The 27,500-nt window shown below is 32.5% G+C and overlaps 1 protein-coding gene across 2 annotated transcripts in view; it reads right to left on the bottom strand.

Annotated features, from left to right (window-relative positions):
• Positions 1-73: 73 nt before the first annotated feature.
• Positions 74-27,500, bottom strand: part of LOC145301029 (NIPA-like protein 2) — a 122,362-nt gene continuing 94,935 nt past the window's right edge. The window contains exons 11-13 of one of the 2 annotated variants that reach the window (XM_080144539.1): positions 26,680-26,801; positions 24,115-24,148; positions 449-644 (exon numbers count right to left, since the gene is read on the bottom strand). In XM_080144539.1, the coding sequence (XP_080000665.1) occupies positions 590-644; positions 24,115-24,148; positions 26,680-26,801 (211 nt within the window). In that variant the 3' untranslated portion in view covers positions 449-589. Of the gene's footprint in view, positions 645-24,114; positions 24,149-26,679; positions 26,802-27,500 lie in introns of both variants that reach the window. The other variant, XM_080144537.1, reaches the window with a different exon arrangement.

The following is a 27,500-nucleotide window of genomic DNA, read 5'->3' as shown; positions in this document are numbered from 1 at the left end:
AAAGTTTATTCTCAATATTTCTGTCTTCTGTTTCAAAAAATCATCTTTTGAGAATTTGTTTCAGGAATTAAAGTTTTTTTTTTTTCAGCGAGGGCAGGTATATAATTTATTTTATCTACATTGTTAAGTTTTCAAGGACATTAGATTGGAAAAAAGGCACTGAAAATGTAAAACAAAAAACACTTTGTTACAGACTGTAACAGTGTCATGCAGACACATTCAGGGTTGTGCTATACATATTCATATTATTCGGAATATTTCTGTGATTAATTCTCGCAGATAATTTCAGCCTGGAATTCAAACAAGAATTAGCCATTTCTGTTTAAACAGAATTTTCAAGAGATTCAACTTTAACAACCCCCTTTTTTTTATCACCTGAACATTTTCAAATCTTTTCCCACCTCTTTTCATACCAGCTGACCTCACTCCCCTTCCTCGCCCTGTTTAATAGTTTGTCCCATAATGCCTTGCAGCTGTTTTTGTATGCTTTTCAAAAAGTGTGTCTTGTGAACCGTAAGAACCTGATGACGATGAAGACGAAGACGTAAAACTATGGACGAGATTGCGCTCAGCATCGGATAAATGCGGGCTAGTTTCCCTCTTGGGTTGCACCGGATTTTGATGAACGTTGGCCATTAACCAGGCTGAAAAATATAGAAAAAACAAAAGAATTTAAAAACAAACATAAAAAAAAAAACAATAAAAGTGTCTATACATAAAACAGTTGTCTCCCTTTAAGAAATGCTGGAAAGCAGAAAAAAATCTTGTGGGGAAAGAAAAAATCTAAATATTTGTTTCTTTAAAGATTTTATATTTCAAACATAACCAAAATTTTGTACTTGTGCAGAAATTGAACCAGATGTAACTATTCGTTTGCTCAGCTTTGTTCAGAACATGACTCGAGTTTGACTGTAATCTGACATAAGATACTGATCAGTCAATCAATGCACAGCAAAGGAGCAGACGATCTTTGGGGAAAATATTGGAAGAAAAAAAATTCAATAACGGTTGAAAAAAATACAACTTATATGTTTTTTTTTTTCCACTTAAAAAATGTGTTACAAGAATAAAACTTTAAAATTTTTATGGTAGGTTGTGTGTTTTTTTTTTTTTTTTCGTTATAATATAAAGCTGAACGTGTGTGTGTGTGTGTGTGTCTGGTCACAAATAGGCTCCTATATGATTGACTATTATAGAACACTGATCACATATAATGATAGAAGATGTATCGAGACACAGGAATGGGCATGTTTCATCTGGCATAATGATGATTCATTAAAATTGTGGGGTCTGCGTACGTGCCTGGTCCACAAAGTATGGAAATAAAAAATTAAAAAAAAACGTTTACAAGTGTTTTTGATATAGATGTACATAAGAATACTTTGATAAATATGTTTTAACTTAAAAAGGGATGGTATAATAAAATTGTGGGGTCTGCATTCGCTCCTGGCCTCCATAGAATGGAAATAGGCACAAACTTTAATAAAGACTTTTCATATCTACCTACGTAAGTATACTTTGATAATTATGTTTCAGTTTGAAGAAATATGGTATAATAAGAATTATGGGGTGTTCGTTCGTGCCTGACCTCCATAGAATGGAAATATGTCACAAAGTTTAACAAGGTTTTTTAATATATTGTGATAAGTGTTTCAGTATGAACAGGTATGGCATAATAAATTATGGGGTTTATCTATTTTATTTTTACTTTCATCATATTTTGCTTTGGTTTTGATACCCCCAAATTCGAAGCTATCTTTTTACAACCGTTACTTTTCATAACCTATCATACTTTCATAAATCAGACTCCATTTTCTGTAAGCTGTTTTTGAACCCAGTCAATGACAGGTACTTTTGCTAGTGTATATATATATATATATATATATATATATATATATACGTTTTATTTTTTATTACCGTATTTTTCTGTTAAGTTACATTATTGTTTCAGCTACCCGGCCGTTTTTTGGCCGTCTGTAGCTTCCTCAGACTTTTACAGAAATGTTCGTTATGATGGGATGAAAGAGTGAATGATGTCAGGGGAGGGGTGCGAGAAGAGTGGAAAAAAGAGGAAGGGAACAAGGAGGAAAGGTGGGAGGGGGTGCTTGGTATGTAGGTAATGTTTTAGTTTTGGAGTTTAAGGACCCTAGGTGGTTGTGGAGGAGGGTCTGGGAAGTTCATTTCTGGTGTGGTTGAGGGTATAGGGATACATGGAGGGGGAGGGGGATATGTGGGGGTAGGAGGACGGGGGTTACTTTAAAATTCGAGTCTTAATGTTTAAGTTTCTGGCATCTCGTTGGTGAGATGATTTCTTGATAAGTATGTCTTGACCTGTTGGGTGTTCGCTTAGGTTCGAAGGCGGGGGTGGGCTATGATTCGGTTTATTTATTTGGTTTTTATTTGTTGTTAAGTGCTTGGAGAGGGTTAGCTAGTAGCCGTGCATGCAAGCACACACATGCGCACATACACACATATATACTTAAAGAAACGCCAGATATACAGACAATTATTGGTATAGACATATTCGTCTACATAGATGTAAATCTAAGTTCATTTGTAGGCGCAATACTTTCATTCGATGTAGACATGATTATACATAGATATGAGCATAAACTCATTCCCAGGCTCATATACATAATATTTTCATTTTCATTAGTGTTTTTTTTTTATGGTTAGATGTGGGTGCATACGGGAGCACCGGCGTACACCTCCGCATACATATATCTACCCACAGATGCACGTCCCCACACGTATGCATGTACACAGATATACATGCATACACGCATACACATATGCACACACATATGCTCTCATTATATACCTCTGAAAAGACACACACCCACACTCACTTATGCACCGATATCTGCACACGCATATACATGCAGATATATAGCGTGACATGCCGTAAATATGGGCACAGGTTTCATCCACATATACTTACATACGCATTAATAAACGCCCACGTACCCGGGATAGTGGTCCTAGGTAGCCATGCTTATAGATTTTGGGGAGGAGTTTGAGGTAGTTTATATGTGCTGTAGTTATTGTTCTAAGTTGGGGTATTTGGTTTTTTAGGGTATTATCGATCAGTTTAGGTGGAAGGCTATATTGGGGTGTCATACTCTACCATTTCTACTATATATATATATATATATATATTATATATATATATATAAACATGAACATATTATATATATATATATAAACATAAACATATTATATATATATATATATTTCCTGATGATTTTATTATATTTAAATGTTTTCTTTCTTCAGTATTTTCCTTCAGTAGCGTTGTTACGCTACGTATAATAATGTTGCTACGTATAATTGGCCCGTTAGTTACGTCTGGTTCAAATTCTGCACAAGTACCCAAAATTTAAATGTGAAACAAATATAAAAAATAATGACAATCCCCTTTGAATAACTATGATCTGTATAAGTCACAGCCATTTTTGCACTTACTGCTTTTTTTTATTATAAAATGTGTATCTGTTCTACATGACATTACAAATAAAACAAAGGAAAAAAATCTGAAATAGGATAAAAAGCAAAAAATGAAAGACTGTTTCAAGTGTTAGGTTGGTTAGCATTGTTACAAAATTTGTCGAGAAAATAACAATTTCAATTTTGTTTTATTAATTTATAATCTTAAAACTTTAATTCAATATTTTTGAATTAGTTCCAGAAAACAGATATTTATCTTTCCCAAGATTTTAAAATTGATTTATTCAAACTGCAATTTTCAATTGATTTTTGTTATTAACTATCGTGAAAATATTTTCATTCTAAATTTTTTTCACATGTATGTATACATTTTTTTCTTTAAAGATCATATATATATCATTTTATATTTCAAGCATAATCCAAACTTAAATGAAAATAAATTTAAAAAAAATAAAAAATAAAAAAAATAAAATAATAATAATAATAATAATAATAATAATAATAAGAAGAAGAAGAAGAAGAAGAAGAAGAAGAAGAAGAAGAAGAAGAAGAAGCCCCTTTTAATAATTGTAGTCCGTATAAGCCACAGCCATTTTGCATAAAGGCTTATTTGTTCTATTTTTCTTTAAAATAATGATCGAACTAATTTCCATTTTTGGTTTAATTTGGAACCTTTGCTCTACAATAGATAATGTTCTAAACGAATTCCATTGTTTTTCAATGATGTTTTTATTCCAAATGTATTTTTTTTTAAATCCAAATGTAAACTTGCATCTGATCAAATTATTCTCTTCTTTATTTTAAGATAAAAAAATTAACCATAATTCTTGTTTGACAATTTAATTAAGGAGATGTTTTCAAATTAATGGCTTAGCTACAAAAAGTGTGAAATCTTGCTAGGTTCATTTTACTTTTTTATTAAAAATATGTCATATTAGTTGGTTTTTAATTGCTTCTCATTGCCATGAAAACAAATTAAAATTCTGACTGATATTACTGTAATGTATAATGGCATCTGCTCTGATTAACTAACAGTACTTATGTGCTCTCCATGTCTCTTGACTAACCCAAAAAGCAGACAAATCTCACATCTTCACTTTTGAAGTCCCTAGATGCCAGAAAGCCTTCTACCCCGACGTTACTTTCCATAAACTACTAGACTTTGGAAATTCCTCCCTGTTTCTTGCTTCCCCCGTTTGTACTAACATGCAGAAATTTAAATGTAATGTAAACAGACATATCAAAGCTCAATTCCCTACATAATCCCCTGTAGGCATGATCCCAATTAGTAGTCGCTCATATTCTAGAGGCAATACATTTTGTTTGAAGTGAAAAAGAATAATAAAAAAAAGTAGGAGCAATTTACAAAAAAAGATATTAAGCCTCAGATTTTGTCTAACTATGACAGCTAAAATCATTAATTAAAAAAAAATGACTAATTACTACAACCGCTTTTACACAACCAAGAGAAAGAAATGAAAAATGACTGTTCTTGCGACAACAACATTCAGACGTCACAACAAACTGAGCAACTATTGCATGTTAACAGAACCCTGTTGTCTGTCTGTTAGAAGACAAAAAGATGCAACCAAACATAATTGCATCTTCAATTTTCAGGATCTTCTATTCCATTACATTAAAAAATAAATAAATAGATCAACTATTGCGCAAACAAGAGAACAAGAGGAAGAATGATTGTGCCTGTGATGATATCTGGATGTGACAGCAAATTGTGCAACTATTATATGTCAACAGAACACTGCCAAGACATGCCAACCAATTTTCAAGATTTTATATCACATTACATTTATTCTAGTGAATTATATAATTGTTTTGTCAAAGTCTTATGACAATTTGTGCTCATATTACAAAGGCTATCTTTTTATATGATCCTAGACAAAATTTGACCAGAGAGCATAAAATATTGCCCAATTACAATGAAGCAGATTTATTTCATTGGATAATCACGATTGTATGATCTTTCTTACTTGTTAATTTTCTTTTCTTTGTGAGAAAACGTGTAACTAAGGATAATTTGTAAAATCAACATTTCACCCACCCAACTATTCCCCTTCCCAGTGTTTTGCCTACAGCCTAAATCTCGAATCATTCCTCCGCTCCAATGTGGCCCAGAAATGTCGTCAAACAGTTTTTATGTGTGTTGTTTTGAAATTTATGTCACCATTATTTGAAAAATTTTGCCCAGCGAAAAATGAAACCGAATACAGAAGATCTCTGCCAGTCAGACGTGCTGATTTTTAGTTTATTTCCCACTCCATGCTGTTATCCCTGTGTGTGTTTGGTCCTCCAATTTCAACAATAATTCACATGCCACTTCTCTCAGCAGGAGTAAGCTTTGTGTTTATCCTCTGTAGTGTCGTTAAGATTGCCTTTTTTTGCGCAGTTTTTTTTTTTTTAAATAAAAAAAATTTTTTTTTCCTGATTGATAGAATTTAAAGTGAATTTTTTCACCAATTTCTTTTAAAAATCTTTTATTTGCCACTCCCTCAAGCAAGCACTTTTAATAATTTTTCATTGTCCCTCCCCCCAAGCAATTGTTTTTAACAAATATTTCATTGCCTCCTCCACCTTTTTTTTTTTTTTTACATGATACTCACCACTTATCAAGGCCCAGAGGCCACTTGGGGATAAGGGTTATTGCGTGTACAGTAATCAATGGGATAATATTGTAGTAATCATTAGTATTAGAGATTTGATAAATGGGATTATGTAAGGGGGCAGTTTATCAGGAATTTGTTTATGTTGGACTTGAAGTCATCCAAGTTGTAGTCAGGTGGGAAACAGGCAAATGGAAGAGAGTTCCACAGGCATGCAGTTCTAAGAAAGAAGCTTTGTTCATGGAATTTACGTTTTGATTTAGGTACAGATAAAGAATGGGGGAAATTATCGACACTGGTTTCAGCTAGACGGGTGTTTTTCATGAAAGATTGGCGAAGGGAGACCAGAGATTAAAGCTAAGACGAGCACTTGCCATGGAAGTAACGATAAAACAAAGACAGGCTCGCAATGTCTCTTCTATGGGAGAGAGGTTGCAGGAAAGAGAAAAGGGCATCTCTCACTAAGCTACAAAGTTTATTTTGTACTCTGTCAAGGCAGGATAAGCTGATTTTAGCAGCTCCTGCCTAGATGTGGCAGCAGTACTTGGACGTACTTGGTTCTTATATAGAGAATTGCATCAGCAGTGAGATCTCTACTGGAGCGGTAGAAGGACCCCACCATTTTCCCAGCGACTTTGGCAACAGACTTGATGTACGTGTTCCATTTCAGATCAGAAGTAAAGGTCAATCCCAGAAGCTTGTCAAAACATGGAGCCTCCCCAAGATGAGAGCCATCCATTTCAATTGATGCCAGATGGGGATCAGAGCGTTGATGATGTAAAGATAGAAGCTTGGTTTTAGATACATTAAAAGTAATCAGCCACCTCTTCCCCCATTGTACCACGCGCTCAAGATCAGAGGAGAGAGAATCAGAGCAAACTTTGTCATTTATAGCCTTTGATGTGTTGTCATAGATGGTCGTGTCATCAGCATAGATGTCAACGAATGATTTATGTTTTGAGAGATCATTGATGTAAATCAGGAAGAAAGTTAGGACCAGGAGGGACTCCAGCATTAATACTGTGGGCTTCTGATTTCTGCCCATCAACCACTACTCTTATGAGCCTATCAGAGAGAAATGATTTAATGATTGAGAAAACATTTCAAGTTATACTGTAGTTGGAAATCTTGTGAAGTAGACCTTTATGCCATACCTTATCGAAGGCCTTTGATATGTCAAGAGTAACTGTCCTAGAAAGGAAGCCTTTGTTGAGAAATTCACTAATTCTATGAGATATAACCGTTAGCACATCTGCTGTAGATCCAGCAGAACAGAAACCATATTGCATGTCATTAAGGTTATTTCTGCTGAGGTGGTTAACTACTTCTTTATTTAATATGGATTCCAGCAACTTACTCATGACGCACAGGAAACTTATTGGCCTGTACTGAGAGGGACATGACCTATCACCTGAATTCTTAAATACAGGGCATACTGATGAGGTTTTCCAGGGTGTTGGGAAGCAATTCTCCTTAAGACAAAACTTAAACAGTTTTGTAAGTATGGGGGCAAAGTCTGGTTGAAGCTTTTTCAGCACTATAACTGGAATGCCGTCAGGGCCAGTTGCTTTACTGGAATCAAGGTTCTTGATTAGTTTGGCGACCTCACACACAGATATTTATATGCTGCATATTGTGTTGTCCGTTATAGGAGGAAATATGGGGAGTTGATGGCCTTCGTCGCATAGAGTAGAATTAGCTGCAAATTTCTTGGCAAATAGTTTGGCTTTGTCTGATGCTGACGAGATGATCTCAGGTCCATTGATGATGGTTGGGATAGAATGCACACTTCTATTCAGGATCCTGTTTGCTATTTGCCAAAACTGGTGGGAACCAAGCCACTGCTCAGCTACTTTGGATTTAATGGGTTGAGCATATAGCTCTCTTGCATTTTTTATTACTCTTATACAGTGGTTGCTGGCAGTCCTGAAAGCAACTTTAGTCTCAGTACATCTATTATGTTGGTAGCTATGGAAAAAGTGATTTCTGTGCGCGATGGCAGCAGCACATTCAGGGGAGAACCATGGCTGGCTGTTAAGTTTTTGTTGGAACATTTTGGATGGTATGAATCGGTCTATACCTACAATTAACCATTTGGTCAAGTTTGATACTATAGAGGACACAATCTTTTTAAACATCGAATGCAGAGGTAGATCAGATATAAATGTACGGAAGCTATCCCAGTCAGCTGTAGAGTATCGATATACTGTACGGTGGAGAGGTACGTCTGAGGGCTTCTTACATTTCATTTTTATCTTAACTGCTACAACTGAGTGATTGGAAGATCCCAGGGGAGATAGAACGAAACATGAACAACATAGCTGAGGAAAAGGTCTAGAAGGGTTAGGGTTAGAAGGCTTGCATACTGACCAGTAGTATCGGACACACGGGTGGGTTCGTGAATAATCTGAGTGAGGTCATAAGCAATGGAGAAATCATCACAGAATCTCCTCTCATCATCTGTCTTGTTTGAGTGGGTCAGCCATTACACATTGTGGACATTGAAATCACCACAGATGTGAATGTTAGCCGAAGGAGGAGCAGACAGGATGTGGTCAATTTTCTCAGATATACTCTTAAAGATAGTAACTCCACTGTTGTGGGGGCGATAGAGGGCAAATATAAATGTGGTGGTGTAAGCAAATGCAACCCGGAAGCACATATAAAGAAAATTAGGGTATTCTCTGGAGATATCACTACCACACGGAAAGCCATCTTTAATGTAGGCATATATTCCATGCCCATGGCGATCTTAGGGGTCAGTAAGTTAAATTAAGTTAAGTATGTTAAGTAAGAGTATCCTTTAATTATGAACTCATCTAGGGAAGTGGTCGGCTCAATGCCAGTTTCGCTTAGGAACAATATGTCCAGTTTCGTCTCCTGCAATTGGGTTTCAACCTCTGGAATGTTAGAACGTAGACCCCTTATGTTGGAGAAGGAGACATTGTAGTAGGGGTCTATGTTGGAGGATGGAATTCTAGGTTTATATGTGTATTTTTTCTGGAGATATTTCATGATGAGCTTTTGGGATTTGTGGAACAGGTCGACAGACTTGGTTAGAGAAGGATAGAGAGGGAAAGTAAGAGAGAAAAAGACAGGATTTTTTTTTTTTGTAGCACATGATAAGGTAAAGCCATAACAATTACCCACTAGTATGAGATCGAGAGGCCCCACCAGAAACTACTGCATGGCAATACAGCAGCCCCATTACTTTGCATCTGCTGAAGACAGCTTCCTTAGTGGTTAATCCAAGGTTCTGGCCCCTGACTATCAGGCGGATAACATCAACCTTGATGGAATGTTTACCTCCAGTACCCTTACTAGTGACATCGCCACAAAGATAGACATAGAAACAGAAAATGTCCGACATTTTAGGCTACTGTTCACGAAGTATTACCAACCTGGAAAGCAGCTTTTTCTTCACCCTTTATCAGAATAATCACTCATTGGAAATGAGGACTGAAGGACAAATAAGGAGAAGCGAGAGTTGCTGGAGCTGCTGATAATACATCCACAGTGCATTATCTACTCTCCATTTAAGAAAAAAAAAAAAAATGAAAAGGTTAAAAATAAAAAGATTAGAAAAAAAAAATTAGGTATGAGGGATTTATTAATCTTTCAATATCTCCACTTTCAACAAATTGCTTTTAATAATGTTTCATTGCTCCCAACCTGAATCAATCACATTTAACAATCTTTTATTAGCTTTCCCCAAGCAATCGCTTTTAACAATCTTTCATTGACCATACCCCTCCTTTCAACCAACCACTTTTAACAATCCTTCATTTACCCCACCCTCTCCAACCAATAATTTTTACAATCTTTCATTTGCCTCCTAACTAATCTATCTCTGGTCAGGTCTTTATTTATCAGTCATTCTCTAAAATCCATCCTATCACTTTCTCTCATGTTATCCTTAGCCTTCTCCCAACTGACCCTGCTAACTCAACTGTTCTACCTCTACTAACCCATAAACTGTCATTCGTTCTTTTAATGTGGCTATACCATCGGTCGACTCATCTATTTATTCATAGATAGATCCATGTGGTTGTATTCCCTTCCCCTTTTGGTGTTCATTGTGTTGATTGGACAAAAGTTATATTCAAGCACTCTCCTCTTTTAAAGCAAAACTTGACTTTCTATTCAACAGGTTAAATGCTTCCAAATTCTTTTTAAATTTCGAAGGGTCAAAAAATAATCGATTATTTCTCTTTTTTTTTTTTAACTATTGAAATGGCTGATTTGTTTATGAAGATATCGAAATGCATTGTGGTGTATTTACTTTCATGGAGATTATTTTTTAATAGGACCTTTTTATGTCAGTACTTTAAGCCACTGCACTTTTGATTTCAATAAATATTTGATTAATAGTATGAAAAATAATGTGTAGGTCACATAGAGACGAGAAACACGCACACATGATTGTAAGATTTGCTATGTAGTTGATGCATAACAAATCAATGATGAAATTTTGTTGATCATATAATAAAATTAGGCTAAGAACAAAGTGTAATATCTGTTCTAATGCTACACTTATTCCTATTCTAAGTGCAGTTCTTCTAGAGGCAATTTTTATTTTTATTTCATGAGAGCAAAGCTAGATATAAGGTCAGTTTTTAATGTGGGTAAAATCTATCTCCCCTAAAAAGAGGCAATTTGGATTGAAGCAACCGATGAGGCAGAAATGATTCCTGAAGGATTAATAAGAGCACGACCATCTTAGTCTGCAATGAAGAATAAAAAGTTTCCGCTAGATAAAAAACACAAACGGGGGACATTGAATAAAGTTAGAAAGGCAAGAGATAACAAAATAAATATTTCTTGTGAAGGAGAAAAAGAAAAGTGTCCATTTTTGTTAGATTTAAAAAAGTATTGAAAACAATTTTTTTCATTTTAAGAGTAAAAATATTCATTGGTTTCTGAATTATCTTCACAAGGAAGAAATAAAAACCATATTTATAAGCATATGAGTAATACAATTGCAAGAAATCTTCTCAACCACTGATTGCCACGACTACTTAAAAACTCTTTGTTCAACCTCCTCGGCCTAACATTCACAGACAACATGAACTGGAACAAATACATTGAAAATATTGCCAAGTTTGCTGCAAAGAAGGTGGGCTCCCTCTATCATGCTAGAAAATTACTTACCCCTGACAGTATCTCTACAAATCCACCATTTGCTCATGTATGGAGTATTGTCGCTACATCTGGGCTGGTGCATCTAACTCTTTACTCTAATAGGGTCCCCAAAAAGTTTCCTACATAATAGGTTCCACACTATCAACCAAGCTCTAATCCCTGTCCCATCATTGCAATGCTACATCCCTGTGCCTATTTTACAAGTTTAATTTTACTTGTGCCTCCTCAATGCCTCTGATTAACCCAATAAGCAACAAAATCCAACCCCTTCACTGTTATCATTAGATGCTGGAAAGCCTCCTACTCTAATAGATGTTTTTTTTTGGACTGCTAAACTTTGGAATTTCCTCTCAAAGTTCTACTTGCCTGACATGCAGAAATTTATATGAAATATAAACAGATATCTTGCTGCTCAACTTCCTACATAGTTCCCCTGTAAATCTAGTCTTACATAGTAGCACCTTATGTATAAGTGGCAATATGCCTTGTTTGCGGTGAATAAGAGTAAAGATAAAATGAGTTTATTTATACTTACAAGTAATATACGAAATATTTCTAATGTGTGGCGATATAAAAATGGAAACGAAGATATGTAGGATGACCCACATGTTATAGAACTTGTCTGGACAAAAAATAGGAGCAGTAGACAAACGGGTGTTGTCGTTTTGATGATTAAACAACAAAAGGAAAAGTTGTTTAGAAAAAAAAATGTTACTATCTTGACGGTCAACTTGAAAATGTGAAAAAAAAATCTACTCTGCGATGCAATTTTTATATCAGTGATCACATGACTAAATTAACCAATAGTTGATCACCTTGTGGTCACATGATGTGAAACTCCACAGATTATTTTAAAAAAGACAACTCCAATAAAAGTAAAATACTGAAACAACAAAGTAAAGAAAATTTTAAAGGTTGGTTAATAATAAAAGAAAAAAAAAAAACTACAAACCATTAGTGTCACACATTGTCTCTTAAATTTGCTATTTTTATTTGTTCCTATTTGCAAACATTTCAGAATCTCATCACTGAAACGAAGCAACTTATGCTGAAGTAACAATATTCTTGTCACAATTCACCCCCAACAATTCCAATCAAATATATATTTTTTTAAATACAGGTTAAAAAAAGAAAAAAAAACAAAAAAAACAAGCAAAAGAACTCTGATGATGGATCTGATACGGTCTGAAATCAGAAATGTGAAAAAAATTTGAAAAAGAAAGAAAGAAAAAAGAAATTTGAATGATATTTTTTTCTTCTTTTAATAAAATTATAGCATCTTAACATGTTCCATAAACAGTTTTATCTGTTTATTCAAAGTTTTTAAATAAAAATTGATTATCTGGATGACTATTCTCATCTTGGTTATTAACTTGACAACAATTCAGCCAATGTAAAACCAAATTCAGGTGTGTTTTTACAAACTTAAGAATTCTCGTCAAATTTACGAACCCAAACAGAATTTCGAACTGAAGCCAAAAATTAAATTGTAATACAGCTTCCTATTCCAGAAGCTGCTGTTTTCTTCCTACTTATAATTTTGTTTTTTTCAAGACTAAAAGCAATAGGAATTTCTTGTCTTTACAATAACCATCTTTCATTCTTTTAGCTTCAAGTGGCTTCACGCCTTGTCTTGAGCGATTTAAATAAAAGAAAAAACATTGGTTTTCAGTTCGAATTTCCATACAGATTCTTGAGTTTGATTCTTAATGTAGCAGAAACAAATGGAACTTTTTCTTTCGCAAATCAATGCCTCTCCCCTGTGTTATTTGGCCATATACTGACCAATCAAGGGTGCGGCACATTGATCCTTTCTCTCCCCTAAGGAACTTGGACAGCTTCCGGTTTGAAGGAAAAAACTCCTTACCGAGAGAGACGTCAAGCAGATTGGATCCTTTTCCTCACTCTCTCTCTCCACCTCTGTGCTATCTCATCTGGTATCGACGATTCCTATTGGGAATAACTACCGTGACTGCACCAGGTGGCCAGAGTCGGGTTTTTACCAGGAATATATCTCCTTGTGAACATTCGCCAAAATTAACCTTCTTTTCTTTGTTACATTTATTGAAGTTGTTGTGTTCGTTGTTTCAGAAGCTTGAGTTGAATTATTTATTTTCTTAGGTTGTGCTCTAAAAGCACAAACCCTAAATTAGGTTCGAAGTTTGCAAATAAGAATGTCAAAGATTGGTTGAAATGTTGTGAAAATAACAACCAAGATGAGAATAGTTGTTCGAATAATCCAAATTATAAAACTTCATTTAAAAAATTCCGAAATTTAAAAAAGAGTTAATAAAATTATTCCGATAAAAGTGCAACAAAGTACAAAAAACAAAACAAAAAAAAAAGAATGATAAATTTTTGAAATATTTGAAAATTTATTTTAATGATTAAATCAAAACTAAATAAATACTAAAATATTGTTAAACGTAAAAGTTGGGTTTTTGTTTTTTAAGATTAGTTTTCAAATAAATAAAATAATAAAATAAGATTAAAATTTTTTAGATTGTAAATTTAAACACTAATAAATTAGGTTTTAAAGAAAAATATTTTCTGAATCAAACAAAAATTAAATTAAGCTTAAAATATAAGTTGAAACAAAATCGTAAAAAAATTGTGATTGAATTTGAATAAAAAATAAATTTACAAATAATTTTAATTAGAGGTAAATAAAAAAAATTAAATAAGATATTAAATCTTAAAAATGAAACATTAGCGAAACAGAAGATAAAATTACAATAAAAACAATGAAAATAAAGGGTAAAATTAAATAAATTTCTCTAAAAAAAAATGTTTAATAAATTTACATCTCAAGTAAAAGTCAGGTTGTGTTTTCCTTCTTTAAAATTTAAAGAAAATTATTTTTCTTTAAAAAATTGTTCTAATCATATTCCTATGTTGGTGTAGCCACTTGTATAATCATGTGATGCAATAATGTCACTATCACTATTTACCTGCTCCCCACTGAAAGCAAGATGGGTTTTTGATACATTTTTCTTATTTAATACAAAATAAAAAAATAAATATATAAATAACACTTGCAATTACTAATGAATAATATCATATCAAAGTTTATTAATAATTAAGATCATTTTAATTTATCGGATTCCGATCAGGCACAATAGAAAAAAGTGTCTGGTTGCTTGGAATTTGTCTAAAACCAAGCTTCTCTCTTTTCGCCACCAACATTTGGATCCTCGCTTTGTCACAATTGAAAAGAATGGCTCTTCCTTTGAGGAAGTCCTCCGCTTTGATAAACTTCTAGGACTGACCTTCACTTTAAAATTGAAATTGAAGACTTACATCAAATCCGTTATTAAGCTTGCTAGAAAAATGACAAAATCATTCTATCACTCCAGAAAGGATCTCACTCCTGACACAATCCTCAACATGAACAACAGTCAAATACATCCTAAGATGGGAGGGAGGGGGGTTACTGTTGCCACATCTGTGGAGGTGCCACTCAGAGAACTCTTTCCTGCTTTGACAAAGTACAAAACCAGCTTAGAAATCTAGTTGGTGATACTCTCTTCTGTTCTCTACAGGTGAGATGTTATCGGTTTTTTTCTTTTTTTTTCTTGTTTTTTATTTTTACAAGGTAGTCACTACTTATCAAGGCCCGGAAGCCACTCGGGGATAAAGGTTATTATGTGTACAGTACGTTAGTGTTGGAGATTTGATAAAGTGTCTTACTTAAGGAGGCGGTTCATCAGGAATTTGTTTACATTGGACTTGAAGACATCCAGGTTATAGTCAGGTGGGAAACAGGCAACCGGAAGAGAGTTCCACAGGCGTGCACTTCTATGAAAGAAGCTTTGTTCATGGAATCTACGTTTTGATTTTGGCACAGATAAGGAGTGGGAAAAATTTTGACAGTGGTTTCAGCTAGGCGAGTGTTTATCGTGAAAGAATGGCGAGGGGGGGGCCAGAGATTGGAGTTCAGACGAGCACCTGCCATGGTAGTAACGATAAAACAAAGACAGGCTCGCAATGTCTCTCCTGTGGGAGAGAGGTTGCAGGGAAGAGAAAAGGGCATCACCCACTAGGCCACGAAGCCTATTTTGTACTCTGTCAAGGCAGCTGTGGTAGGTGCTCAACTGATATCCAGCCTATTGTTCCCCTTATAAAAATCACAACAAAAACTCGTCTAGCTACAGCCACTTTTAATAATTTCCCTTTCTCTCTCTATGTACCTAAAACTAAACAGAATTTCCATGAACAGAGTTTCTTTCCTAAGACTACTCATCTGTTAAACACAATACAATATGATGGGGTTGTTTTCCAACTGACTACAACATAATCATCTTCAAGTCAAATGTAAACAAATTTTTGTTGCCGCATCCTATTAATCAAATTCGGCCCAATTTCAACTGTTGTTACCAATCATCCACATGACAAACATTAACTCTTTTCCTTGAGTGGCATTTATACCTTGATAAGTGGTGACACTTTAATAATAAAACAAAAAATGTAAATAAAACAACTTTAATACTACCAGTTGCATGGTTTTTTATTATTATTATTATTAGTAGTAGTAGTAGTATTAGTATTATTATAAGTATTATTAGTATTATTATTATTATTAGTAGTAGTAGTAGTAGTAGTAGTAGTAATAGTAGTAATTCTTAGTTCAAATTAAATCTTGTTATAGTCAGCTAAACTCTCCCTATGTTTTCTATATGCCTGTTATTGAAAGTGGTTGCAACTCGGAATAGTCCCTTTTTTAAATTCAGTATTTAAAGCAATTTATTGAAATAAAAAATAAAAAGAAAAAAGAAAATTATTGAAAATTATGCAAATAAAAATAACAAAATTATAAAATAAAAATAAACGAAATAAGTCTTTATTTTCATTTTTTGCATTTTTTTTTTTTGTAGGATAAAAACTTCATAAAAAATGCAAAAAGTGAAAGATATAAAAAAAAAATGTATCCAATACAGAATATCCCCCAAATTATAAAAATAAAGCTTTTTTTTAAACGACGTTTCTGAAGTTTTGTTTTCTAAGTTTTTATTACTGTTTTCATGATGCACAGTTCTGTTGTCAGCATTAACTTCATAAACTAAATAGTTCATAACTTTTCAATTTGTTTTCATTAATTATTAATAAAAAAAATAATTGTTTTCAATATTTCTTAATAAAATAAAATAGTAATTGTTTTCATTAATTCTTAATAAAAAAAAAATTGCAAAAAGTGTTTTCAAGAAAACAATAAAAAATACAGAGATGACAAAAAAACTGATGGGACGATTCTGAGTCATGATCGCTTCTGATAACAGGCTCGCAGAAAATGTAGGGAGACCTTAGCTGACTATGACCATAAATTTTATCAGCTTCTCACCACACCAAGAAAAGACATAAAATCAGTTTAATGAGGGAGTTGAAAGAGAATCCAGCTTACCCAAAGAGGCATTTTGGAAAAGTTAAAAAATAGCCGACAACTGACTTATGAGCATTCTTGTGTAAGGACATTCAGTTGTCACTTTTTAATTTAGGATTTTTCTCGCAACCTTCTGCATCACGAAGCAATACCAGATTTAAGGTCTTGATCCTAATTCTGGCACTCCTGATTGCCACTCCAGGGTTACTGTTAAAGAGCATGACTTTAAAAAGTGGCAAGAGATAATTAAAAAATATAAAATTGGTGCTTCTATAGTATTAGTCATAATTGAAAATCCCATTTTAAGTAAAACCACTTTGATATCTTTACATGTCATTCTGAAATAAGTATCTTCACCAAAAATTAGGGGGAAAAAATGATCAAATAAAATATTTATATTACAAATAAACATTGGTTTTATTATATTTTTTTAATCCATCGTTGATAAAAAAAAAAAAAAAATGGAACTACTAGCGAAAGTTGTAAAGCAGGGGAGATAAGTCAGTCTTCCATTTAAACAAATAAAAATGAAAGATAAAACTGCAATTCATAATAAAATTGATTTTTACTTGTAATTAATCATCTACTCAATCATTTTTCCTAAGTTTTGGTATGAATACTTATTTCAACATGGCACGTAAATATATCAAAGTGTTTTTACTTGAAATGCGATTTTCAATTGTAACTAATACTATGGAAGCATCATAGATTGTTTTTGTTTAAATAACAAATTCTAGAACTAAGTCAGACCAAACCGCATTCTGACAAAGAAAATGATTATGTTTCAGAATACACCTTAGGCTGCCAAAATATTGCTAATAAAGTTTCTTTCCTAGAACTGTCTGTTTGTGGACCACACTACTGTATGCCTACTTCTCAGCTGACTATAACAGGGTCGTTCTCAAGTTTAATCTAAATAAATTCTTGTTGAGCTGTATTCTTATTTAATTAATTTATACCTAGTTTATCATCACAATGTTGTCTCACCATCTACCTACCACTCATTAACCTTTATTGTAGAATGGCGTCCGGGCTTTGATAAGTAGTGCCCTCCAAGTAATAAAAAAACTCAGCTAGTCTGCCAACCAGCTAGAACCACTGGTCTTGGTTAGGTTACATGTGTCTCAGTTATCATGCATTCAGTTGTGTCGAATGTACAAAATCATTGTTGTTTTTTTACATTTGTGAAACCTTTTTTTTTTTCAGATTTTATGTAAAAAAAAAAATAATGAAAAATCCGGAATTTTGTTGGTAAATCAAATCAAGTATTGAAGGCTGTCTCATATTCTTCAAATAAAGACCTACATGATATAAGCATTTTGAAAGATTTCTCTGGATCTTTAGTCATCGTTATTTAAGTGATATGACAAAAATAAAATAATTTGAGAAAATAGGTTTTGCTTCAATAAAGGCACTGAGGTGCACAATACCTCCCCCCTTCAACACTTCAACACCCCTACCACCCCAGTGCATATTAAAAAATGAACATTGAAAATGTTAAAAAATTGTATTTTAGCTTATGACCAAAACATAATTTTCTTTTAGAAAAGTATATTTTAGTTTTTTTTCATGTTATACTGCCACCTTGTTTTTTTTTTTGTTTTGTTTTTTTTTGAAGGGGGGGGGTAGTAAACCCTGGACTTAGGGCTAGTGTTAGGTTTAATTAGGAGTAGGTTTAGAGGGTGTTTTTTTTTTTAATGATCCTGCTTTTTATTTCTTCTAAGAAATTACAGAATTGGTTGGGGGAGGGGCGTCTGCTGAAATTTGTTTTCTTTTTTTTCACTAACGAGTAACCTCTCATCAAGTACAAAAGCCACTCGAGGACACAAGTTAATGGTTTATGTCCAAGTGTATGGAAAGACAAGCATCATACAGATCGCAAACGATGGATTAGATCAGAGCAGAATTTGATTACTTAAGAGAACAGCTCAACAAAAATTTGATAATATTAGACTTGAAAATGATCATGCTGCAGTCGGCTGGGAAGCAACCCCGCGCATTCCAAAAACACAATTCTGAGAAAGAAATTTTGCTCACGGAAGATCCATCTAACTCCAGGTACAGAGAGAAAGAAAGGAAAATTCCTTACAGTGGTTGTAGCTAGACGAGTTCTTTGTTTGAATGTTTTACAGGGAAAAACCAGAAATTGGAACTCAGTTGAGCATCTACGATGAAATTAAATGATACAGTAGACACTAACAACGTCTCTTCTATATGAGAGATGCTGTAAGAACGAGAAGAGAACATCTCCCACTAGATTTTGTAGTCAGTTTTGTACTCTGTCAAGGCAGGAGAGAATGTACTGAGTGGTATTTCCCCATTGTACAACATGTTTCATGTTGAAAGAGAGAATCAGAAAGGTTTTTATCATTAGTGTTCTTCAAAGTGCTGCCATAGATGGTTGTGCCATCTGCATCGATGTTGATGAATGATTTTAGCATGTGATTTGGAATTGATGAATAGCAAGAATAGGATTAGACTCAAGATGGATCCTTGACATACTCAAGCATTTACTACTAGTTATTTTGTCATAAATTTGTTTATTAAAATCTAAAACGTGCCCTTCATTAATCCCAACACTAACCCTAAATCCAGAATGGTAACATAAAAGAAATCTAAAATTTTAATGTAGTTTGCTTAAAGCATTGTTTAGTGTGTATAAACAAATAAATTATAGAAGGCAATACAATGCAGAAGTGTAACGGATTGACACAAATGGAAGCAAATTAAAAGATGAATCTGTATAGCTCATCATTCCTCTATTATGAGTACAATGAGCTATGCAGATCCACCTTATATATATATATATATATATATATATATATATATATATATATATATATATATATATATATATAGCACTTTAAAAATAATACATGGAAAACCCCTAGGGGCCCCTTTCACTAACAAACTCATCAGGATTAATCGTTGATATAACACAGAAATACAAAAACTAATTAAATTATCACGAAAGAGCAAATACTCAGTCAGATTGATTGATGAGAAGCCCCCCTGGGTCCTGCATTAGCAGATATTTTTGTGGGTTTCTATGAATCAGTACTGTTTGATAATATATTGAAGCCCTCAATATATTTTAGATACGTTGATGACACTTTTGTAGTCTTTACTTCTGAGATTAAATCAAAAATCTTTTTTAACAATCTCAATTCTCTCCACAGAGCATTATCATTTACTATGGAAAAAGACAATGAAGGTTGCTTGCCTTTCTTAGATATCTTGATTGAATGTAGTAAGAATTTTTTTCTTACTACAGTTTATCACAAACTGACCTTTATCGGTCTTTATATGGATTGGCGCTCATTTGTGGCTACTTTCAGGAAAATAGGACTTATTCAAACATTAATGTATAGAGCCCTTAGAATTTGTTCTTCAAACAAACTTGAACATAAATTGAACACTGTCAAAGACATTTTCATTTGTAATGGTTACCTGGAGAATTTGATTAATTATATCATTAATAATCAAGCAAAAAATACAATTCTCCTCTCGTCCTGGGTCCCTCCAAGTGTCCTATTTATTTAAAACTGCCTTAGATTAGAGATGCTGGTCAGTGTTTGGGCAGACGGATTATTAAGTCTGTAACAAATTGTTTCCCATCTGTTGTGTTACGTTTGGTTTTTGGTGTAAAATCTACATTCCCCTAGTTATGAAGGACAGTTTGCCATACATCACGCAAAGCAATGGTATTTATGAATTCAATTGCCAGTGCGCTGCTGGCTATGTGGGTCAAATCTTAAATTTGTAGACACACATTAACCAGCATATCCTAGCAGAAATTAGACTGGGCAAGCCATGCCTCTTCCACCTTGGAATCTGTCATTGGCCAATATCTAATCGAAATTCCAGCTTGTGCCAATGCATATAAAATGGAATGTTTTAGAATCTTACACCGGGCTGACTATCAAAATCATTAAAAGATTTTGAAGTTAGTTTCGATTATTTCATGTAGACCCTCTCTTTGTCAACAGAAGGAATTTATTAAATCATTGGACTTGTTTGGAGATATATTTTAATCGTTCCCATACCCCCTCCATCTTATCTGTACATAATTTTATATAATTGTACTTTATTTTACAAAATTCCCATTCATTTTTTTTACTCGCATAATTTAATTCGTTTTTTGTATTTCTGTGTTATATCAACAATTAACTTCTGATAAGTTTGTTAGTGAAAGGGACCGCTAGGGTTTTTCCATGGATTATTTTCAAATCACTATATGTTTTGTACCGTTAAAAGTTATGCATATACATATATATATATATATATATATATATATATATATATATATATATATATATATATATATATAAAATGTATTTTGTATATACTCTTTTTACATTATCTTATACTTTTACATGTGATTTGATTGACATTCTGTGTGACATGCACATTTAAAACAAAGTCAAATACATATCTGAGGAAGGTAATTTTCCCGAAATATCATACAATACGAAACTTCCATCAAACCATATGAGCACAAGTAAAAACACAATGTTAAAAGTATATAAAAAAATACATATATTGTATTAATAAAAGATGAATATGCATAGCTCATTCCACCGTTATATGTTTTAATTTGCTAAAGTTTATGTCAATTTATTACAGTTTTGCATTATATTGCTTTCTATAAGTTACTTTTATATTTAAAATATAATTGCTTCAAATATTTTTTTTAATTGGTTAAAAAATGCGCTCTTTTAAAATATCAATCTCCATTTTTAATATGCATGTGATTAGACTACACTTTTTACCAACTCTGATTTTACTCTTCAACAAAAGGGCCAGTTTAAGAATAATCTGACACTGTGAGATTCTTGTTGTGAAAAGTTTGGGTGCTTCTGCAGAATAGTGGGATTTGAAACAAATTAATTCCAAGTAAAAACACAATTTCAAGTACTTACATGTCATGTTGAAATTAGTATAAATTCAAGAAATTACAAAAAATGATTCAGTAGAAAAATAATTACAAGTAAAAATAAAATTATCAAATTACAGAGTTTTATTGGATTAAAATGGGAGTAAGGATTCCAATCGATGTGATCCGAAGAGATAAACAAAAGGACAGATTTCAGTTTACATCGGTTTGACCTTGACTTTTGTATACACACAGGGTCTCTCTAAACAAATATAAAATAGCCAACTTATTTGAATTTTCTGCGATTATTTTACCTATTTTTTGCAATTAAGACATATTTTTTATATAGTGTTTTTTTTTTATATATATTTACAAAACTTTTTAATTTTAATAAAACTATTTAAACCAAACTTTTTACTTGCAGACATTTTATTTTTTTAAAAAATCCACTAAAACAAACGTTTTAATGGCACCCATTTTTTTAAAATAAAGAAAACCCCATTATTCCAGTTCATGGTGTTCCATTTTAGAAGGAACAAGCTCCCCAAAATGAGGCATTCTGGATTGATATTTTTATTAAAAGAAAAAAAAAATAGTTATATTATTTTCCATTTTGTGTGGAACAGGATTTTTCCTACATTAAAAACCGACATAATTGAGAATTTATGATGCTGATCTCTCCTATCTGCTGTCAGTGCTGGAGAAATCCTTCTAGATCTAAGCAATTTTTATGCATAATAAAATCACATGTGTAAGCCACAAGTATAAACAAGCAAAATTTTTAAAATACATAATTTTATTCACAAATCTTTTTATAACTTTTAGTTTTATAAAAATATATACAACATATATTACACTTTGCTCATCAGCAAATAGTTAAGGACAGTTTTGGAAAACATTTTCTGTGTGCGTTTTTAATAAAATTCAATATTTATTTAATTATTTTGTAAAATATTAACTGTTAACCATTCATGTTATTTTGTGAACTCAAGCAACCAAGTTCATACACAGGCAATAGAAAGTTATTAGAATCGTCATAAACAATTTATTAAATCAATTCTCGGTTGTAGAAGATCACACTTGGATTCTTTTCTGAAAAAATTCCTGTGGGATGGAGGCACTCAAAAAATACCTTTTCAAATTGTGTGATTCCATCTCTTCACAATGTCCACTCATTTAAATGTAATTTGTTTAAATAAATTGTGTTCCTTACATCAAAAACTTACCTTGTATTTAACTTTACTCATGTGAGGATGCAAGAAAATAATAAAGTTTACAAAAAAAAAAAAAAATTTATAAAAAGATTTGTAAATAAAATTATGTACTTTTAAATTTTCGCTTGTTTACATTTGTGGCTTGCAGATGTGATTTTATTATGCATAAAAATCGCCTCAGTCTAGAAGGATTCCTCCAGCACTGACCGTGGACAGGAAAGATCAGCGTCCTAAATTCTCAATTCTACATTGGTCTTTAATGGTAGGGAAAATCCTGTAATATAAATCTTATTTTTTTTTTTTTAAATATAAATGCATACCAAAAAATAATATAACTCATTTTTTTCCTTGTCTGTTCATTAAAAAGTTTTTGTAGTAATACACTTTATTTTTCCTCTCCTTGATCAGTGATGAAGAAATCCTTATTTTTGTGAGTTTGTTCATCTAAAAATGAAACATTATGGATTGGAACAGTAGGTTATTTCTTATGGTTTAAATAGTTTTAATAAAAAGTTTTGTAAATATATATAAAAATACATATAAAAACAATGCACATCTGTGGATGGGAACAGCGAGTTTTCCTTATTCAAAAAACAAAATGCATGCCATTAAAAAGTTTTCTTTAGTGGGTTTTATTTAAAAAATAAAATTAAAAAGTTTGGTTTAAATTGTTTTATTAAAAAGTTTTGTAAATATACAAAAAAAATTCACTCTACTTAAAAAATAAATCTTAGTCGCAAAAATCAGTGAAACAATTGTGAAAATCTGAACAATGTCATTATTTTATATTTATTTGCAGAGGCCATGTGCATGTACAAAAGTCAAGATCAAACTAGTGTTGACAAAAATCTGTCCTTCTATTTATCTCTTTGGATCACGTTGATTGGGATCCTTATTCCCTTCTTGGTCCATTTTATTGCATGTTTTAAGATAGAACGGTTCTTAATGACTAATTCTGTATGACAAACTGAATTATCTGTATTAATTTCCTTGCTTTCAATTAAAATCTGATATTTAAAAATACAAAATGTCGTACTGACAGTATGTCTGTTTTTTTGTAAAAATAGATCTAGCACATGATCATTTTTTATAATTTTTTAAATGTATACTAATTTCGACATGACACATAAGTATGTAATGTTTTCACCTGAAATGTGTTTGTTTTAAATTCCAGTATTTTCTAGAAGCCCAAAAGTTTGTCAAATGTGCCACAAAAAACATCAGCTGCTGCCCCGCTCCCAATTTTTTTTCTTTTGTAATGAAGTTTGTGTAGTTTTGGAGGGCAGTGTCCATTCATTCAAGTTGGCTTAGTAGTGAATTACTGTGAAGGATTAGTTTGAGGGGCAGTGAGAAAAAGAGAAAGGGAGGGCCACAACCAGGTTACTAGTGTATTCAAAATTTTTTGCGTGCAAGACATTCTTGTCGAACCTAACAACTCACCAAGCTCTTGAAGAATCAGACTCAGAGACGGTACCTGGAAGTAAAAAGTCAATGCATATCACTCGCAACACGTTTTTAAAGAATAAAGGTTGCGTTGTACGAGTATCGGTTTTAGAATAGAAACAAAAATTACGTTTCTGAATTTTTTTGAGATGATGATTGATTATTCAGATTCTTCAGATTATTGTTCTCATCTTAATTGTTATTTTCACAATGTTTCGATCGATATAACCTCCAACCTTCTTCAGGTGTTTCTTGTCGAACTCAGGAATCTGCATAGAATTTTCAAACGGGATCTTTATTTAATTCATGGATGTATCATGTTCTTGTTCCATCAGCCATGACTGGCTAGAAGTTCTAAGTAATTTGCAATTGTAATTTTGAGTGTTGCCTGCACTGAGGATTGAACCTTCAACCTCCAGAAGAGTGTAACTTACAAGAAAATTTTACCAAGTACTTTATTCACTATGCCACAGATCCTGGTGAGTTCAACAAGATACACCTGAAGAAGGTCGAAGGTTAAATCAACCAAAATGTTGTGAAAATCATATTCAAGATGAGAACAATAGGCTGAATAGTCCAAGTGATATGTTAACAAAATGTTTTGCAAAATAATGAGAAACATTTTTTTTTATTTTATTATTCATACAATTTCTTTTTAATAAGAAGGAAACATCAATTTTCAAGTTTTGATTTTAAAGTTTTGATTTTAAAGTTTTGATTTTAAAGTTTTGATTTTAAAGTTTGGTTTATTAAAAAGTTTTTATAGTAATATACTTCATTTTTCCTCTCCTTGATCAGTGATGAAGAAATCCTTATTTTTGTGAGTTTGTTCATCTAAAAATGGAACATTATGGATTGGAACAGCAGGTTATTCCTTATAATTTTAAAGTTTTGATTTTAAAGTTTTGATTTTAAAATTTTGATCTTAAAGTTTTGATTGGCCTAAAAAATAAAAGGAAGAAAATGTTGACAAATGAGGATAGCCTGTTGCCACATTTTAATTGAGGATCTCTCCAGTAACCTTCTGTAACATGAAGCAAAACCAAATTTAAAGTCTTGACCTTGATCCCAACACATTCTTGACTACTAACCCAGGGTTAATGTTAAAGGGCAAAACTTAAAAAAAATAGCGACACAAACAAAAATACAAAATTTTTGTCTTTGTTTGAATAAAAAAATCGTAAATTTCTTTTGAAATTATAAGAATAATCCAAGATTTTTTTTCGTAAATTTTTTAATCTTTGCATTATTTGGTTTATTTGATCTTGATTGTTATTTTCACAACATTTTGGTTGATGTAACCTCTGACCTTCGTAAGGTGTATCTTTTCAAACTTGTTGATTTTTCTGTTAAACACAGGATTTCAAAATTCTGTATAGATTTCTGAATTCAACAAAGAAAACTAAGTTTGAAAAGTTGCACCAGAAAAAGGTCAGAGGTCACAGTGGCTAAAACTTTGTAAATAAAAATAACAACAAAGATGAGAACAGTAATCCAAATAATCCAAATTATCAATCCTCATCTCAAAAAATTTTCAAAAACATTTTTGTCTTTGTATTAATTTGATTATTCAAACTTCTCACCTTAGATATTATTTTCACAATGTTTCAATCGATGTGACCTTCGACATTCTTCAGATGAATCTTGTCCAATTCAAAAATTTGTAGGATATTTCAAACAGAAACTCAAATGCACAAATGTATGTTGCTCTTGATTAATTAGCCATGATTGGGCAGAAGTCTTCAATAGTTCTTAATCATATTCATTGTATTATCTATACTTAGGATTGAACCTTCAGCCTCCAGAAGACTATTACTAGAATTGATTATTACTAAGCACTTTATCCGTTGTACTGTATGTTAAATGTTCTGAGAATAACATCCAAGATGAGAACAATAGTCTAAATAATTCAAATTATAAATCTTCATTTCATAATTTCCAAATCATATTCTTTTGTTGCTATTCGCGCTGGATACTGATACTTTTTTTGCGAAAAGACAATAATAATCTTCAACCCAACTTTTTTTTTTCATCTTCATCCAACGATGGATGACATCAAATAAATTTATTAGGTTCTTGTCCAGAACTTCCCTATGTTAAAAAACAAAACAAAAACAAACAAAAAAATCACATAAATTGATCAAGTAGTTTTATTTTTAAATAAAAAATCAAATTTTATGAGTAACCAGTTACTATCTTGCCCGCTAATTTGAAAATAATCTCCAGAAACAAATGGAGATAAGCAGCAATAATTCAAACTTGTGGGATTTATGTCTTAATGCTTACGAATTCCCATTAATTGGTTAAGAATGATTTTCTTTATAAAAATTAAACTACTCGATGAATTTATATAATTTTTGGAATATGATACTTTTGCTTCGTCACGGGTACACACATCATACAGATTTTTCTTTATGTTGATTTATGTTGATTATGTTGATGGGGAAATTCTGGACCAGAATCCCTTTTGGAACATTCAATGATTTTAGACTGGGAAATTTTCAGGCAGAAATTTTGATAAAAAAATTTTGATAAAAAAATAAAAAAATTTGGATACTTTACTTGGCACAGTTGACGTCATTGCTTTCTCTTCTTCGTCCTCCGCCATCGGGTGCCGATCTTCTGATGATTTTAAAAGTTTGTCTCCCGTGACAAAGTAAACGCCAACAAATGATAACAAGCAACTGAAAAAAATAAAAAAAAATAAAACAACTTGAAACCAACCAACCCTTGCCTCATCGCTGCAATGTTGCATCTTTATCTGTTTTACAAATACTTTAATGGGAGTTGCTTTAACTTGTGTCCCTTGACATATATACCCTAACTAACCCAACAAGCAACAAAATCCCGCCCCTTCAGTGTAAGTGTTCCTAGATGCTAGAAAACTTTCTGCTCTAATAGTTCCTTCCTTCAAACTATTAGACTTCAGAATACCCTCTGTTTCCCTCTTTTTTGTTATGCCACTTGTAATATAAGGGGCTACTATTTGGGATGGTGTCCAACAGAGGACTGTGGGGAGTTGAACAGCAAGATGTTTGTTTATGTTACATTTAAACTATTAGATTTGAAACTCTTTTTTGAACCCTGTCTAAATTAGAGACTACTGATAGATCCACCAGCTCAGATGTGATAACAATATTCTATGCATGCGAAAACCGTGGCTTTGTAAAGATATAGGATACTTTGTGGTAATTTTCTAGCATGATATAGGGATCCCATCTTATTTGCAGCAGCCTTGGCAATGTCCTCAATATATTTGTTCCAACAAAAACGGCACTAACATGTTGAGAGTTAAATGTAATGCAAATAGACATCTCTTCATAGTGCCTTCGTAGGTATGATCTCAAATAGTAGCAGTAGATTTGTCTTGTTGAAAAAGGAGT

Source organism: Euprymna scolopes, chromosome 2 (genome assembly GCF_053919585.1).
Source record: "Euprymna scolopes isolate OS-2025 chromosome 2, ASM5391958v1, whole genome shotgun sequence".
Taxonomy (NCBI): domain Eukaryota; kingdom Metazoa; phylum Mollusca; class Cephalopoda; order Sepiida; family Sepiolidae; genus Euprymna; species Euprymna scolopes.
Note: the sequence above shows the minus strand (reverse complement) of the source record. Positions and strands in the feature narration are given on the sequence as shown.